Source organism: Sardina pilchardus, chromosome 13 (genome assembly GCF_963854185.1).
Source record: "Sardina pilchardus chromosome 13, fSarPil1.1, whole genome shotgun sequence".
Classification (NCBI taxonomy): Eukaryota; Metazoa; Chordata; class Actinopteri; order Clupeiformes; family Clupeidae; genus Sardina; species Sardina pilchardus.
Genome location: NC_085006.1, coordinates 22,954,302 through 22,969,301, shown reverse-complemented (window position 1 = coordinate 22,969,301; position 15,000 = coordinate 22,954,302). Strand labels below are relative to the sequence as shown.

The 15,000-nt window shown below is 47.9% G+C and overlaps 2 protein-coding genes across 3 annotated transcripts in view; one reads left to right on the top strand and one right to left on the bottom strand.

Annotated features, from left to right (window-relative positions):
* The window catches only part of masp1 (MBL associated serine protease 1), a 16,902-nt gene extending 9,053 nt beyond the window's left edge, over positions 1–7,849 (top strand). Inside the window, exons 7-12 of one of the 2 annotated variants that reach the window (XM_062552524.1) lie at positions 2,549–2,696; positions 3,541–3,659; positions 3,806–3,884; positions 5,345–5,743; positions 6,109–6,183; positions 6,866–7,849. In XM_062552524.1, the coding sequence (XP_062408508.1) occupies positions 2,549–2,696; positions 3,541–3,659; positions 3,806–3,884; positions 5,345–5,743; positions 6,109–6,183; positions 6,866–7,785 (1,740 nt within the window). In that variant the 3' untranslated portion in view covers positions 7,786–7,849. Of the gene's footprint in view, positions 1–2,548; positions 2,697–3,540; positions 3,660–3,805; positions 3,885–4,311; positions 4,666–5,344; positions 5,744–6,108; positions 6,184–6,865 lie in introns of those variants that run through there. The other variant, XM_062552525.1, reaches the window with a different exon arrangement.
* A 2,540-nt stretch (positions 7,850–10,389) lies between these two features.
* The window catches only part of ostn (osteocrin), an 8,708-nt gene continuing 4,097 nt past the window's right edge, over positions 10,390–15,000 (bottom strand). Inside the window, exons 3-5 of the mRNA XM_062552918.1 lie at positions 13,019–13,239; positions 11,345–11,469; positions 10,390–11,070 (exon numbers count right to left, since the gene is read on the bottom strand). Of these exons, the coding sequence (XP_062408902.1) occupies positions 11,385–11,469; positions 13,019–13,239 (306 nt within the window). The 3' untranslated portion in view covers positions 10,390–11,070; positions 11,345–11,384. The remainder of the gene's footprint in view (positions 11,071–11,344; positions 11,470–13,018; positions 13,240–15,000) is intronic.

The following is a 15,000-nucleotide window of genomic DNA, read 5'->3' as shown; positions in this document are numbered from 1 at the left end:
GGGCAATTTGTTGTGCAGCAATAGTACAGTACAGATCACACACAATCACACACAATCACACACACACACACACACACACACACACACACACACACACACTAACACACAGTTCAGAGGTTGCCTACCTTGCAGGCAAAGTACAAAAGAAAACAATAAAACATACTCAAACATACACAACAGATACAGTATACATATACGTATACATACACACAGACAAATGCATACATGCATGCATGGCCAGTTTTAGCCTACTTCATTTGGGTGGGCCGGTAGACATTTTGGGTTGGCAACATAGCAAAGCTGTCAAATTGGATCAAAATGGACATAAAGCACAAAACATAAACACAGAACTTTTCACAGTACATTCTAGTTTGAGTTGCTGCAGCCAACAGCCAGGGATAGGAAGTATTTCCGACACATGTATTTGAAATAAGTATTTGTCATTTAGTTGAATTAAATGGCTTCGTATTTTGTGCCAAAAATACTTTATAGGTGTGTAGTTTTGTAGTTGTAGTGACAGCATAAAAGTGCAAAACAGTGAATGAAGCCTCTGACTGGTGCTGACTTGTAGTTGCCTGGAGTTGTTGTGATCAGAACATTTGAGATTCAGTAAGGTGCCCAGTGCAAGATGACTAAATCTTTTTTTAAAGTATATACTGTATATTTTTGCCCTTTTTGCCTTTATTGTGATAGGAAAGTGCAGAGGTAGACAGGAAACAAGTGTGAGAGAGAGAAGATGATTAAATCTGAGGAAGGTCGTAAGGGCCTGAAAAATAACTGAAAAATAAAAAAAGAGGTCTCCGGTGTGCGGATTTTTACATTTTTCTTCAGTGTAAGATGACTAACTTGTACATTGCTCACACACACACCAACCAGAACTGTAATCCTCAGTTTGTTGCAAGCCATAGTTGGAGCACATACAGTAGAACAGGTTATGTGGTTGCCCTGCAACAAGTTGGCCCATGTATTGTTTAAAGAAACACGAGACAACAAAATACTTTAATTAATTAATTAATTAATTAATTAATTAAATGAGCCCAGACTTGTTATGTACCATAGTTACCTCCACCAAGGATGTTATGTTTTTATCGGGATTTGTTTGTTTGTCTGTCTGTCTGTCTGTCTGTCTGTAATAACTCAAAAAGTAATGGATGGATTTCGATGAAATTTTCAGGGAAGGTCAGAAATGGTTAGAAACCATTCAATTTTGGGAGTGATCCGTATCACCGTCAGGATTCCGGAGCCGTTTATGTTTTTCACTTAGTGGTGTAATGGCATGGTATGGCCACGTGATGGCGATCTGAATAGTTTAGGTTCAAATGTATGACAACCTAGGAAAAACAATACAGGCAGAGGTCTGCGCTCTCTGAGTGCTTTTCTAGTATTGATAACTTTAATCATCCAATCAGAACACATGGAACCGGTTATGTGGTTGTCCTAGCAACATTGCTCAATCTGGGCATGCATGGGCAATGTAGGAGACTCTTTTTACTGCTTAGCAAGTTCAGTTGGGCCTTTCTGAGTGCATCTCTCATACAGCATTTAGGCTATGAGATGTAACAGGCAAGTCAGCATATTGATCTGTGGACTCTGTACAGGTACAGTAGTTTCACAATACAAGAACGCATTATTTTATTTTTATACATGGTGTGTCTATGTATTTTGTAGTTAATTTTGATACCCACCCTCTCTCTCTCTCCCTCTCCCCCCCCCCCCCCCTCTCTCTCTCTCTCTCTCTCTCTCTCTCTGTATGTGTGTGTATGTGCTTTAGTGTATGCACACTAAGCTGGGTGTTCCACTGTGTGTGTGTGTGTGTGTGTGTGTGTGTGTGTGTAGGTGTGGGTGTGGGTGTGTGCTTTAATGTGTGCACACTAAGCTGGGTGTTCCACCGTGTGTGTGTGTGTGTGTGTGTGTGTACACGAGGTTAAAAGTGTAAGTTTATGGTTGTGTGCCACATGGCTCAGATTTTCAGTGGTTAACCTTGTTTGTCTAAGGGTTTAATATTAACCCACAAGAAAGAGAAGAGGTTTATTTACAAGCCTCTTTCCTTTTATCCTTCTCACTCATTCACAGACACACACAGACAAACACACACACGCACACACACACACACACATGGTGGGACACTCAATGTGCCTTTATGCACACAGTACATAGAAAGCATATTTGGTCCTGTTATGATGATTAGAATGGTGTGGATGGTAGTTTTTAAAGGTCAGTGTTTTTAAAGAGACCCTATGCAACTTTCTGCAGGAGACGATCGCTCCTTGTTTACATCTGGAAGTCTGAGACGAAGAACCACGCTTGCAATTTATATATTTAAATATAGCCTATACATGTATAAATATACACGCTAAAGCTGTCGGGGAAGCTCTGCAGAGAAAATGCAAGCATAAAACGAGCGAAAACGAAAATCGAAACTGAAACCAGAGATGAAATCGCCAATCCTGCATAGTTCCTCTTTAAGATGATCACAATTAATGATAACAATAATAATGATAATAATGATAAGCCAGTGGGGATGGTGATGACAATACTATTTGTACAGATCCAGGCGGGTCAGAGGACTTTGGGTCCCTTTTGTGGGGACCGCTCACCTGGTCGTATTCAGACAGGCAGCAGCAGTGTGAGCATCCTGTTCCACAGCGACAACTCTGGAGAGAACCTTGGCTGGAAGCTCACCTACTCCGCCACAGGTGAGTTCACTATCACCCTAACATGACCCCCCCCCCCCCCCACACACACCATGAACAACAACGCCGTTACTTACTCCGCCACAGGTGAGTTCACCATCGCCCTAACATAACCCCAACACCACGGACAACAACGCCACTACTCCGGACGCAAAGACAGTGGAGAAATGTTTCCGCGTCCTTTCAAACAACTCTAACATGACCCCTAACACCACGTACAACAGCATCCCTACTGCCTCAGATGACCTCACCATCACCCTAACACAGCGGTTCCCAAACAGTTTCCCCCTTGGAGCACCCTCTAAATCCTGACTCGGCACCTCTACTCACTCTAGCCCTACTGTAACTCTAACTGCCAACACCACCTCTACTCTGACCCACTCTAGCCCTAACTTAAACGGCCAACACCACCTCTACTCTGACCCACTCTAGCCCTAACTTAAACGGCCAACACCACTTCTACTCTGACCCACTCTCACTCTAACTTTAACTGTCAACACCACCTCTACTCTGACCCACTCTGGCCCTAACTTTACAGTAACTGCCAACACCAGCTCTGCTCTGACCCACTCTGGCCCTAACTTTAACTGCCAACACCAGCTCTGCTCTGACCCACTCTAGCCCTAACTTTAACTGCCAACACCAGTGAAATCACCACCACCTCTTAAGCTCACCCACGTCCCAACATGCTGTCTGACCTTTGCCTTTCACAATCTTACCTTTCATTAACTTCAGTAAGGATTAAGTTCTAAACTGAGGTTTGTGTGTTTGTGTGTGTGTGTGTGTGTGTGTGTGTGTGTGTGTGTGTGTGTGTGTGTGTGTGTGTGTGTGTGTTTGCTCCCTACAGGAAGTGAGTGTCCTGTGCCTGTGATGCCCTCATTTGGTCACTTGGAGCCATTGCAACCAAAATATAGTTTCAAAGACCACGTGCTGGTGACTTGTGACACTGGCTATGTGCTTTTCAAGGTACTAATGTTTGTTTGTGTGTGTGTTCGTGTATGTTTGCATCAAAAGAGAAGCTTTGTCTATATATGATATCCATGTGTGTGTGTGTGTGTGTGTGTGTGTGTGTGTGTGTGTGTGTGTGTGTGTGTGTGTGTGTGTGTTTGCAGGATGGAGAGGTGATGGAGCACCATCAGATAGACTGCCTGAAGGATGGAACCTGGAGTAGTGAAGTCCCACCCTGCACACGTAAGACTAACTCCTCAGAGGAGAGAGGAGGAGAGGAGAGGAGAGGAGAGGAGAGGAAGATACCTAGACATATGACTATGGGCACAGTGAAAGAAAAGCAAAGAGAGAGGGTGGGAAATGACCAATTAAATCTACAGAGGGAAAGAAAAAGTGAGAGACAATGAAAGAAAAATGGACGTGGTAAATATTTAAAGAGAATTTACAGTATATGGATGGGCATGTGCATGTGTTTTTTTCCTTGTCATCTTAAGAGCACCTGTTTTGTTAGCCTGTGCACAGCATGTCACACAAATCTTTTATCTTTTCTTCTCTTCTTTCTCTTTCTTTCCCTCTATGCCACTCTTTCTCTCCCTCTCTTCCCTCTCTTTTTTTCTCTCTGTCCCTCCACCCTTTCCTCATCTCTCCATTCTCTCTGCTACCACTGCAGAAAAAGAAGCTATGAAGAGTCGCCGCTCTCTGCCTCGCATTCTAACCAATCGCATCCCGCATTAGAACACTGCCAATGTCGAACCGGCCAATCACACGCCTGGCCTCAGCTTCACCTGCATCATAAAGCCTGCTCACTGCCAATCAGGAGAGGGAGACTCTGAATCAGCCAATAGAAACTTGCGCTGTCTGTTACATTCCTTTGAGAGTCCTCAGCTTTTATCAGATGTCACATTTTGACTGGATGCAAATTGCTGACTCATGCTGTTGTCTACTCTGAGAGAAAGATTGTGATTTCTCATTTTTTGTACTCTGCCTTGTTCAATAAATGACCAACCTGTGTGTTCATCGACAACACAGACTCAAGTGTCACTATCAGGCCTACTAAGCCTCATATGTACTGAAAAACACATGCATGCACCACACACACACACACACACACACACACACACAGAGAGAGAGAGAGAAAATACACACACTTATTACACTACTCATTTGACTGTTTTCTGGGTGATTTCTTCTTAAACCTCATCATCCAATCACAGGGCTACGAATTCAGCATCCCAGCTTGCTCGGTTCCCTGAGCGCTTCCCCAGAGGTGTTTAATTAACCCCATCTCTGGTGATTGTGCTTGTGTACTTCCTGTATGAGTCACGCTTTACATGTGTCACATCACTGCCCCCCCCCACCCTCCCCCCCCCCCCATCACTGCGTCCCCTTGTCTTCATTTCTCATCTTCTTTCTGCTTCTCTCTTTCTCACGCTCTGCAACTTTTCCTTCCTTGCCCCTTGTTTCTATCTCTCCCTCTCATCTCTCTCTTTTTTGTCTATACCTCCTTGCCTGCTGTCCCCTGCTCTCTCCCCTTCTTTCCTGTCTTTCTCTCTATGTCTGTCTGTCTCCCCCTCTCTCCTCATCTTTCTCTCTCTTTCCCTCTCTCTCTTTCTCTCTCTCTCTCTCTCTCTCTCTCTCTCTCTCTCTCTCTCTCCTCTCTCTCTCTCTCTCTCTCTCTCCCCATCTCCCTCTCTCTCCCCCAGTGATCAACTGTGGTCCACCAGAGGCGATAGTGAAGGGAGAGGTGTTGTTTGACGGCCCAGATAACAGCACTCTCTTTGGGGCCAGCTTCCAGTACCGATGCCTGGAAGACCCACAGAGCACCACCCCATCTCCTCACGATGCCGTCCCAGCTCCACCTCATGCCATCCCAACCTCACCCGCTGCCACCTCAACTCCACCCGCTGCCACTTCAACGTCACCCGCTGCCACTTCAACCTCACCCGCTGCCACCTCAACTCCACCCAATGCCAAGCCAACTCCACCCAATGCCAGGCCAACTCCACCTGATGCCACCCCAACCTCACCCAACTCCATCCTAACTCCACCCACTGCTCCTCCAGCAGACAACAGTACCTACATCACAAGGCCTTTATCTAACGGTATGTACCCCAGGCCTGTATGTAACTGTATGTTTCAAAGGCCTGTATCTTAATTGTATGTATCAAAAGCCTGTATGTAACGATATGTTCCAATAGCCTGTATCTAACAGCATAAGGTCTTTATCTAATGGTATTTAACCAAACCCTGTATTTACCGTAATGCTATATACCCAAGGCCAGCATGTAACGGTATTTATTGAAGGCCTGTATGTACTGTAATGGTTTGTATCGAAGGCCTGTATGTAACTGTATGTATTGTAGGCCTATATGTAACGGTATGTACGGTAAAGTCTCTTTTTGTGTTTGTTTGCTTGAATTATATCTTTTTGTGTGTAGACTAACACTGTTGTTGCTGTCTGTGTAAGGTACATATGTGTGTGGAGAGAGAGGAAAATGGACTAACGCTGAGCTGGGCACCAAACTCCCATCTTGTCTCCCAGGTAAACGCTTGTCTCTCTATACTGTACACACAGGTCTGGACTCATTTGTTGGTATTATATTATTATTACCCTTACAGAAATTTCAGGTTTCTGGTGAACAGTTGCTGCAAATTTGCGGAAAGGTCATATTTTCACATGCAAATTATGTTTCTGGCAAACAGCTGCGATTAACTTTTGGCAATGTTGCCACACATTTGCAGCAATGTCATATGCAAATTGGGTTTGTCACCAGAAGTTCACTGGAAGGTTGCCATTATTGGCTAAGTGTAGTGGCAAATCAGTGGCAAACACATTTGCCACTAGTGGCAAACATCTCATTGTTGCCAGAACTTTGCAAGAAGTTTGCCTTTAGCGGCCAGCATTGGCAAATGTCTGGCAATATTTCCAGTGAGCTCATTTGTTTCCCGCAAATTCTGCTGCAAATCTGCCGTAAACATTTAATTTCTGTAAGGGTGTACTGTAACTGTGTGCATTTTCATCTACAGTATTATCTACACTATTATATGTGCTGTTTATACATGTGTGTGTCTGTTCATATGTGTGTGTGTGTATGTGTGTGTGTGTGTGTGTTTATATACGTGTGTGTGTGTGTGTCTGTTTTTAAATGTGTGTGTGTGTGTGTCTGTGTGTGTGTGTGTGTGTGTGTGTGTGTTTGTGTGTGTAAATATGTGTGTGTGTGTAGCCTGCGGCGAGCCCTCTAAGCCCCTCCCGTCTCTCGTGCGGCGTATCGTGGGCGGCCGCGTGGCGTCGGCGGGCCAGTTCCCGTGGCAGGCGCGGCTGTCGGTGGAGGACTCGTCGCGGGTGCCCGAGGGCCGCTGGTTCGGCAGCGGCGCGCTGCTCTCGTCCTCCTGGGTGCTGACGGCGGCGCACGTGCTGCGCTCCCCGCGCCGCGACCCCTCCGTGGTGCCCGTCTCGCCCGGCAGCGTGCGCGTGCACCTGGGCCTGGCCGACCTCCGCCGCCCCCTGCTGGCCTCCGCCGGGCACGCCGTCCAGCGCCTGCTGCTGCACCCGCGCTTCGACCCGCGCAACTACGACCACGACATCGCCCTCCTCCGCCTCGCCCAGCCCGCCCGCTACACCCCGCTGGTGCGGCCCGTCTGCCTGCCCGTGCCCTGGGCCGAGGGCCAGCCGCCCGCCCCGCCGCCCAACACCCTGGGCCTGGTCGCCGGCTGGGGCGTGATGGCCACCAACGGGTCGGCGGACTCCGCATCGCCAGGGGGCGCCGTGGCGGAGGAGGTGGATGGCGAGGGCGAGGGCGAGGGCGAGGGTGGGGTGTCGGACGTGCTGCGCTACGTGAAGCTGCCGGTGGTGGAGCGCGCGGAGTGCGAGGCCAGCTACGCCTCGCGCTCGCGCAGCTACAACATCACCGGCGGCATGTTCTGCGCCGGCTTCTACGAGGGCGGCCGCGACACCTGCCAGGGCGACAGCGGCGGCGCCTTCGTCACGCGGGACCCGCGCACGGGCCGCTGGGCGGTGCAGGGCCTGGTGTCGTGGGCCGGGCCCGAGGAGTGCGGCTCCAGGAGGGTGTACGGCGTCTACACGCGCGTGGCCAAGTACGCCCACTGGCTGCACTCGCACATGGACACCGACCGCTGGTGGTGAGTGACCCTACGGCACGCGCGGCTCCATCCCGGGCACACGCGGGCATCCAATAGGCACAGGGTGAATGGGCACAGTCATACTGGTACAGTGACACGGACATCAGCCACATGGACATAGTTACACTGGCACAGTCACACGGGCACAGTCAAACAGACAGATCAGTCACACAGCATCAGTCACATGGGCATCAGTGACATGGGCATTAGTGACATGGACACAACTAAGATATTACACCCATGTGCAGTTTAACTGAAGCAAGTTTGCAGCCGAGTCAGAATTAGAACGATCAGGGCAGATCTCTCTTTGCTCTGCTGAAGTGCGTTACATGTCTTGTTTGTGGGTTTTTGAAACTCTCTTAGACTAAAAACATATTGTTTCTTATTGGGCATTGGTTTCTTTAATAAGCTTTGCAGTTTGGAGAAGTGGACACTGTGTCCTTCATATTCTGTTTCATATCATTTGCATAAGGGTGCTGATCAGGGTAAAATAAGGAAATGTGTACAGTGTAGACTCGGAAAAAAACATTAGTATTGGGCTATCGTCATATGTGTTAGCCTTGTTAAGAATATGGACAAATGCGACATTGCACTTTATAGATATCCAAAGTGCACATCTAATCTTATACTATTTTAATAATAAAAGTCACTGTTCTACTCTTTTTTGTATGACAAATAATGTACAATTCACACACCCTTTGTTTGGACATTATATTTTGTGATTAAAATATATATTAGTATTTTATACCAACGGTGTGTTGCACTTTTTTTCCCTCAAAGGCTTTGCTTTCAGGTAGGAGCAGTACGGTCACATACTGCCCACTAGAGGGCGTAAGAGCTTTGGAACTGGGCTGCAGCCGACAGGGCCTCTTTACTGTAAGTGCAGCTGGCAGGCATTTTAAGGTGTTTTCTGCCAAAAGTCTAATCTGGCCTCCCTGTTCTTGAGGGATACTAGTGGTTTGCATCCTGATTGTACATTTTGATATTGATACGCCTACCCCCTGAAGAGGTGATTGAGGTTGATTTTGATAGACTGATTTTGATGGTTTTGGTTCACCAAGGAAATAAGTGTATGATCACCCACCTTAGTGGTCTTCCATGACCCTCCAGGCCTAATAACAATGTGTAATAATGTAATAATATTGTGTAATGTGTAATAATAATAATGTGTTTGTGCTCACCACGAGAGAGCGTAAATCAGAGGCCATAAATCACAGCACACCTCCTCTCTCTCTTTCCCTCTAGTCTGGCGTCCATAACTGATTGGAGAGCTCTTCTCTCTTTCATGCTTCCTTTGAAACACTCTCCCCGACCATCACTCTCTTTGCCTTCTCCCTGTCCTCTGTCCATGATGGATTCTCATTCTACTGTATACCCAATTTCTCTCTTTCTCCCTCCCTCACTCAGTCCTTTCCCTCCTTCTCTCTCTCTCACACACACATTCATTCTCTCTCTCTTTCTTTCTCTTGCTCCCTTACTCATTCTTTGCCTTCTTTCACTTTTTCTCTTTCTCTCTCTCACACACACATTCTCTCTCTCTTTCCCCCTCTCTTTCCTCCTTGCCTTTTTCTCTCTCTCTCTCTCTCTCTCTCTCTCTCTCTCTCTCTCTCTCTCTCTCTCTCTCTCTCCCTCTCTCCCTCCCTCCGTCCCTTCTCCGCTTGGCCTGCCCTGCTTGTGTCTCGGAGTCTGAAATGAGAACCCACCCAGACCGGCCGTGTCTCCGTGGTGACAGTGTGCTCATTTCTGGTTCTGACCCTCCTGGTGGCGTCGGTCCAGCCTGCGGGACCATAAATCTCGTCCGCGGCGTCTGTCCAGCTTCGGGCTGCCGGTGCCGGTGACGCCGGCCAGGATGAGCTCACCTTCGCCAGGACGCCGGATGCCTGAGATCTGACGTGCGCACGCACGCCCGTCGACTGGCTCGTGACCCGTGTGTCGGTGTTGCCTAGGTAATGACACAGCAGCTTCGGTCAAAAACGGTCAGTAGGGAGGGGCTGTGGGGTTTCTCAACCCTGTTGACCGGCGGTCAGAGAGGCCAGGGGGTATTTTAATCCTGCTGACCGGAGCTAGTCTGTGTTTTACTCAGAGTCAGGTAACCCCATCTGATCTGGGAGAGGCTGACAAGCTAGCGCAGGTCAGACTCGTCTTACCGATTTTCATGCTTTAATTATTTTTACAAAGTAAATGTATTTGGTTTGTTTGATCCACACACACGCACACACACACACACACACACACACACACACACACACACACACACACACACTCACTTGCACTCACACACACATAGACACACACCCACACACACACACACAGACACGCAGGAATGAAGACTGATAGCAGGAAAACTCTCTTTAAACAAACATCATTAAATGAGATCTACAGATGTTCATGTCTGTCAAGTCTTTCACACAGAATCACATGCAGACACACATGGTCACACACACACCCACACACACACACACACACACACACACACACACATACAAACAGGAACCAAATAAACACACTTCCAGATGTGTGCACTTGCTACATGCATAAACAAACACACACACGCAACTGACAAAGAAATACGCAGTAGGCAGGTTGTAGCTGTAATTGATCAGTTTTAATGTCGAGGCAGTGGGCCTCCTGTCTTGGTGCAGAACGGAACAGGGTGAGTTTACTACAGTGAGATTAACAAACAACAGCGCTCAGGCGACAGGGGTAAATAGTGCTGTTCTGTAGTTACCACGGAGACCATGCCCATCCCCTCTGCAAGCGGGTCTAAGGCACAAGGTGTGTGAGGCCCTACATAGTGTGCTGGGGTTCCTGTGCTTGTGGAGTATAATGCTGCTATTGTAAAGGGGGGCATAGCTGTACGCAGTGAGAAGTACACAGAGCTTTGTGGTAGTCATAGAGCGTCATAAGGCTTTATAAAGTATACGAATACTGAGTATCAATACAGGTGACGGCTTTTGGATAGGGAACGGGAGCTTTTGGATAGGGATACAGGTGACGGCTTTTGGATAGGGAACGGGAGCTTTTGGATAGGGAACGGGAGCTTGGTGTGGTGTCAGGGTGAAGTGCTGGGACCGTGTATTTTTCTGCTTTCTACTCTAATCTGGGATTATAGGCAGTGTAAAAAGAGTGCAGAAGTGTTGGTGATGAGGGATTAGGAGGGAGTCTGGCTGTGGACATGGCGTCTTGTGTCCGTGTTAAGAGCTCAGGTGTGAAGCGAGGCGGAGCAGAGAGAGACTGAGGAGATGGGTTTGTTATGCGTTCCATGTTGCTGCCAGCTGGACTGATGCCCCTGTGAACAGAAAAAAAACAAATTAGACATGCTCTGATTGCATTGTATGGATTTCACATCGGGCCATTGTTTCCTGTAGTTGGATTAAACCTCGTCACTCACTAAAATATATGTTTTCTCCACTGAAAACATCTATGAATCTAGCATTAGGTTGAATGAAAACTACCCCATAGACTACAACTAGTGTCAGGTTATAAGGTTTTGGTGCTTTGGACCTGTTTGGTCCTGCTGGGATTAGACCACAGAAGGAAAGGTTGAAGGAAAGGAGACTTACCAGTCTCACAAGAGAGGGGGGTACGGAGGCAGTGGCGTTCTTATCCTCGGTTACTTGGTAGGCGGCCCACTCCGATCCGGTCAATGGGAACATTCACCCTTCGCCTTGGTAACTCGACGACTTTCCTGTGGACAAGACAGCTGAGTTTAGAGCCGCAGCCAAACCCACAGTAAGTGAGCCACTCTACATTGCCTGCTAAGCCGCTAACCTCAGGCATGCTAGCAACACTCCCCACAAAACCCACAGCACCCCAAACCATGTGGCTGGCTAGCGAAGCAGCTCGTTAGCGCAGTCTGGTTCCAGACCCTTAAACCAAATACACTCCCTGCTACAATAACACCTGCCTACAGATTAGCGACATAACATGCTAGCGGGGAAGCCGGCTGGCGCTAACGCTGCTCTTCTCCGCCACCTGCTGCTAGCGCCGCGGGAGCTAGCGGGATCCAGACGGATCGTCTGCCGCGACGCTGCCCTGCTCGCTCCACGGGGACCCAGCAGTGGTAACACAAGGAGCTGGGGTCCAGCCCTATAGGGCTACAAACTTCATTCGCCCTCAGCCAAGTTCAGAGACACCCTCGCGCTGTGTGTGTTTAATCTGAGCGCCCGCCAATAAACACTCCAAACCGTCTCGGTCTTGAACCGCGGCCAATCAAAGCTACCTGTGGATGGCTTCCGGCCAATCAAATCTTACCTTGGACCGGAGCGGCGACCAATTGTTGCTGTAGGCTGCCTGTTTTGCGGCGGGGCTGTGAGAGCAGCGAGATGGATGTGTTAAACCACGCGGGCCGGACCTCAACGCTCTCCCACCGTTACATCACGGCCGTCCGAGCCAACTCAATTATCTGCACAATTACACTATTAGCGTGGAGCTATTTCTGCATCTCCCCCACACACTGGAGGCCATTGTTGCCTGGCTGACCTGGTGAGGTCACCTAATGAGGGGTGGGCTCAGATGCACACACGGACTTGTTTTAAACTCCAGCAGACTCTCTCTCTCTCTCTCACACACACACACACACACACACACACACACACGCTCTGTCTCACTCTCTCACACACACACACTCTCTCTCTCTCACACACACACACACACACACACACACACACACACACTCTCTCTCTCACACACACACACACACACACACACACACACACACACACACACACACACTCTCTCTCTCACACACACACACACACACACACTCTACAGACTGCGGGCTATTAGGCAGGGAGTGGCCGAGGCCATCGCCGGGGCTCCCAGAGGAGGAAAGCGAGGAAGTCGTCAGCTCGCTGGGAGGCGCGAGACTTGGTGTTTGTCTCCGGTCATGAATCTGGGGTGGTATGAAGGACCGTGTCCCATGTACACATGTGTCCCATGTGGTCTGTTGGGTTTCCTCCAACATCGTCTCTCTCTCTCTCTCTCTCTCTGCTTGTCAAGGTCAAGCTGGCTTGTTGTGTTCCAAATTTACAAGTTCTCATTTTCTTCTTTATTTGTGCTATGCATCCCCCAGAGTAAGCACAGTCTATTAATATCAGGCAATGTGACAATCCAATAAAAAATCCAATTTATCATTTGTTCTACATTTTACTATCTTTCCAAAACATAACACGTGTTGTCTTTCCACTCTCTCTCTCCCTCTCTCTGTCCGTCTGTCTCACTCTCTCTCTCTGTACCTCTGCTTGTTGTTGTTTTTGTTGCTGTTGTCCATTGTGCTGATGGAGATGCGGTCCATTGGGGTGTTGGACCCCGGGAAGCTTCTCTTCTTCTTGGTCTCGATGACGTCGTTCTCTAGCGCCACCTGCTGGTCCAGCAGCAGCAGCTTGGCTGTGATGCCCTCAGGAGACTTCGGCTCCACCGGCCGGCCCCTGGACACCGGCTCCTCCATGGCTCCATACTGGAGGAATAGCAGAGTGGGGAATGGGTTAGAAAACTTTATACTGCAGAAATAGCATCAGAAAATAGTGTCCATGCTGTTGTAATATCAGAGTGGAGTATGCATCAGAAAACAGTGTCCATGCTGTCGAAATATCAGAGTGGAGTATGCATTAGTTAACTTGTAGTATTAGTTTGTGTAATATGTTAGAAAACAGTCCTCATACCCTAGATACTGTACATCAGTATCAGGTTATGGGTAAGAGAACAGTCCCTTTACTGTAATATCAATAGGTGTCCCACTCTGTACAGTAGTAGTACGGGAGTAGAATTAAACCTACTGTATCTGATACTGCCATTAAAAATGTGGTCGATGGTACAGCCACATGTTCAATGCAAAAGAACGAGTTTAAGGACATTTCTTAAGAAATATCTGTTAGAAAATCTGAAATCGAAAATTTTACTACCAGTTTTGAATATGTAGCACGGTTGCTATATTGAGGTCGCGCCGGCTTTCCCCCAAACAAAGTGATCCTTCTCCAAAGACCACGCTGTCCTGTCCCTTCTTACATCAGCATCTCTTGTTCCACCTGGTTCCAGTCATTTTACTTTTACCTAAGCTGCCACTTCAAAGCCACGCGCTGCTGGCAAGAACAGTTCTTTATCAACTTCCCCTCAAGTCAGAAGCTTAGAAGTCCCATGCCAATGACAACAGTGCATCACAGCCAATCAGCAACCGCAAGGAAGTGACTTTCATTGGCCGAGATAACAATTAGGCAAATGTGAAGAGAAGCTGTACAGATGGCAGGGGGAGATTGGTCTGTCTCCAGGCGGACTCTGACAACGGCTTTTGATGAATAGCCATAGGTGGAGGTGCTCAAGCCGGACAGTCCTGAGAGGGGGTACGTGTGTGTGTGTGTGTGTGTGTGTGTGTGTGTGTGTGTGTGTGTGTGTGTGTGTGTGTGTGTGTGTGTGTGTGTGTGTGTGTGTGTCTGTGTGTGTGTCTGTGTGTGTGTGTGTGTGTGTGTGTGTGTGTGTGTGTGTGTTTTGAATATTTCACAGTCTATGCATACATACAGTATGCCTGTGGAGTGTATGGGCACAGATTTAGTAAATGCTCTGCAAAGAGCAAAAGTCAGTTTAGGAGCAAAGTGCCCATGCAGTCATCTGATGGCATGTGAGAGCTTTTAGCTGACGGACCAGTGATGTGCTCTGGACCTTTCTCATGGCATTACATTTGATTCCATGTAGCTGATAACTTAGCTATACTGTAGTTAGACTTTAGAGCGTGCTCTTCGCCCAGCATTTGAATTAGGTGAGTATTTGTGAGTATTTTATACCAGTGTGTATAGTCCATTTCTTTGTGAGTTGATGTGCTAGCGGTGTATCTGCAAGTGTGTGTCTGTATTGGCATGTATGCTTATAAGCTTGTGTCTATTGTGCGTATATTTATGTGTGGGTTTGGGTATGTGTGTGTTTATACCTGTGTTTGTGTATGTTTGTGTCTGTGTGTGTGCGTGTGTGTGTTTATACCTTTGTGTGTGTGTGTGTGTGTGTGTGTGTGTGTGTGTGTGTGTGTGTGTGTGTGTGTGTGTGTGTGTGTGTGTGTGTGTGTGTGTGTGTGTGTGTGTGAACGAGAGAGAGAGAGAGAGAGAGAGAGAGAGAGAGGGAGACGCTGGCTGCAGGCCCTGGTGTGTTGCTGGTGTATTAATAGCGATGAGAGTGGGATGTGTTGACAGCTCATCATCAGCCATTACAACCACTTAATCACATCAGGGACAGG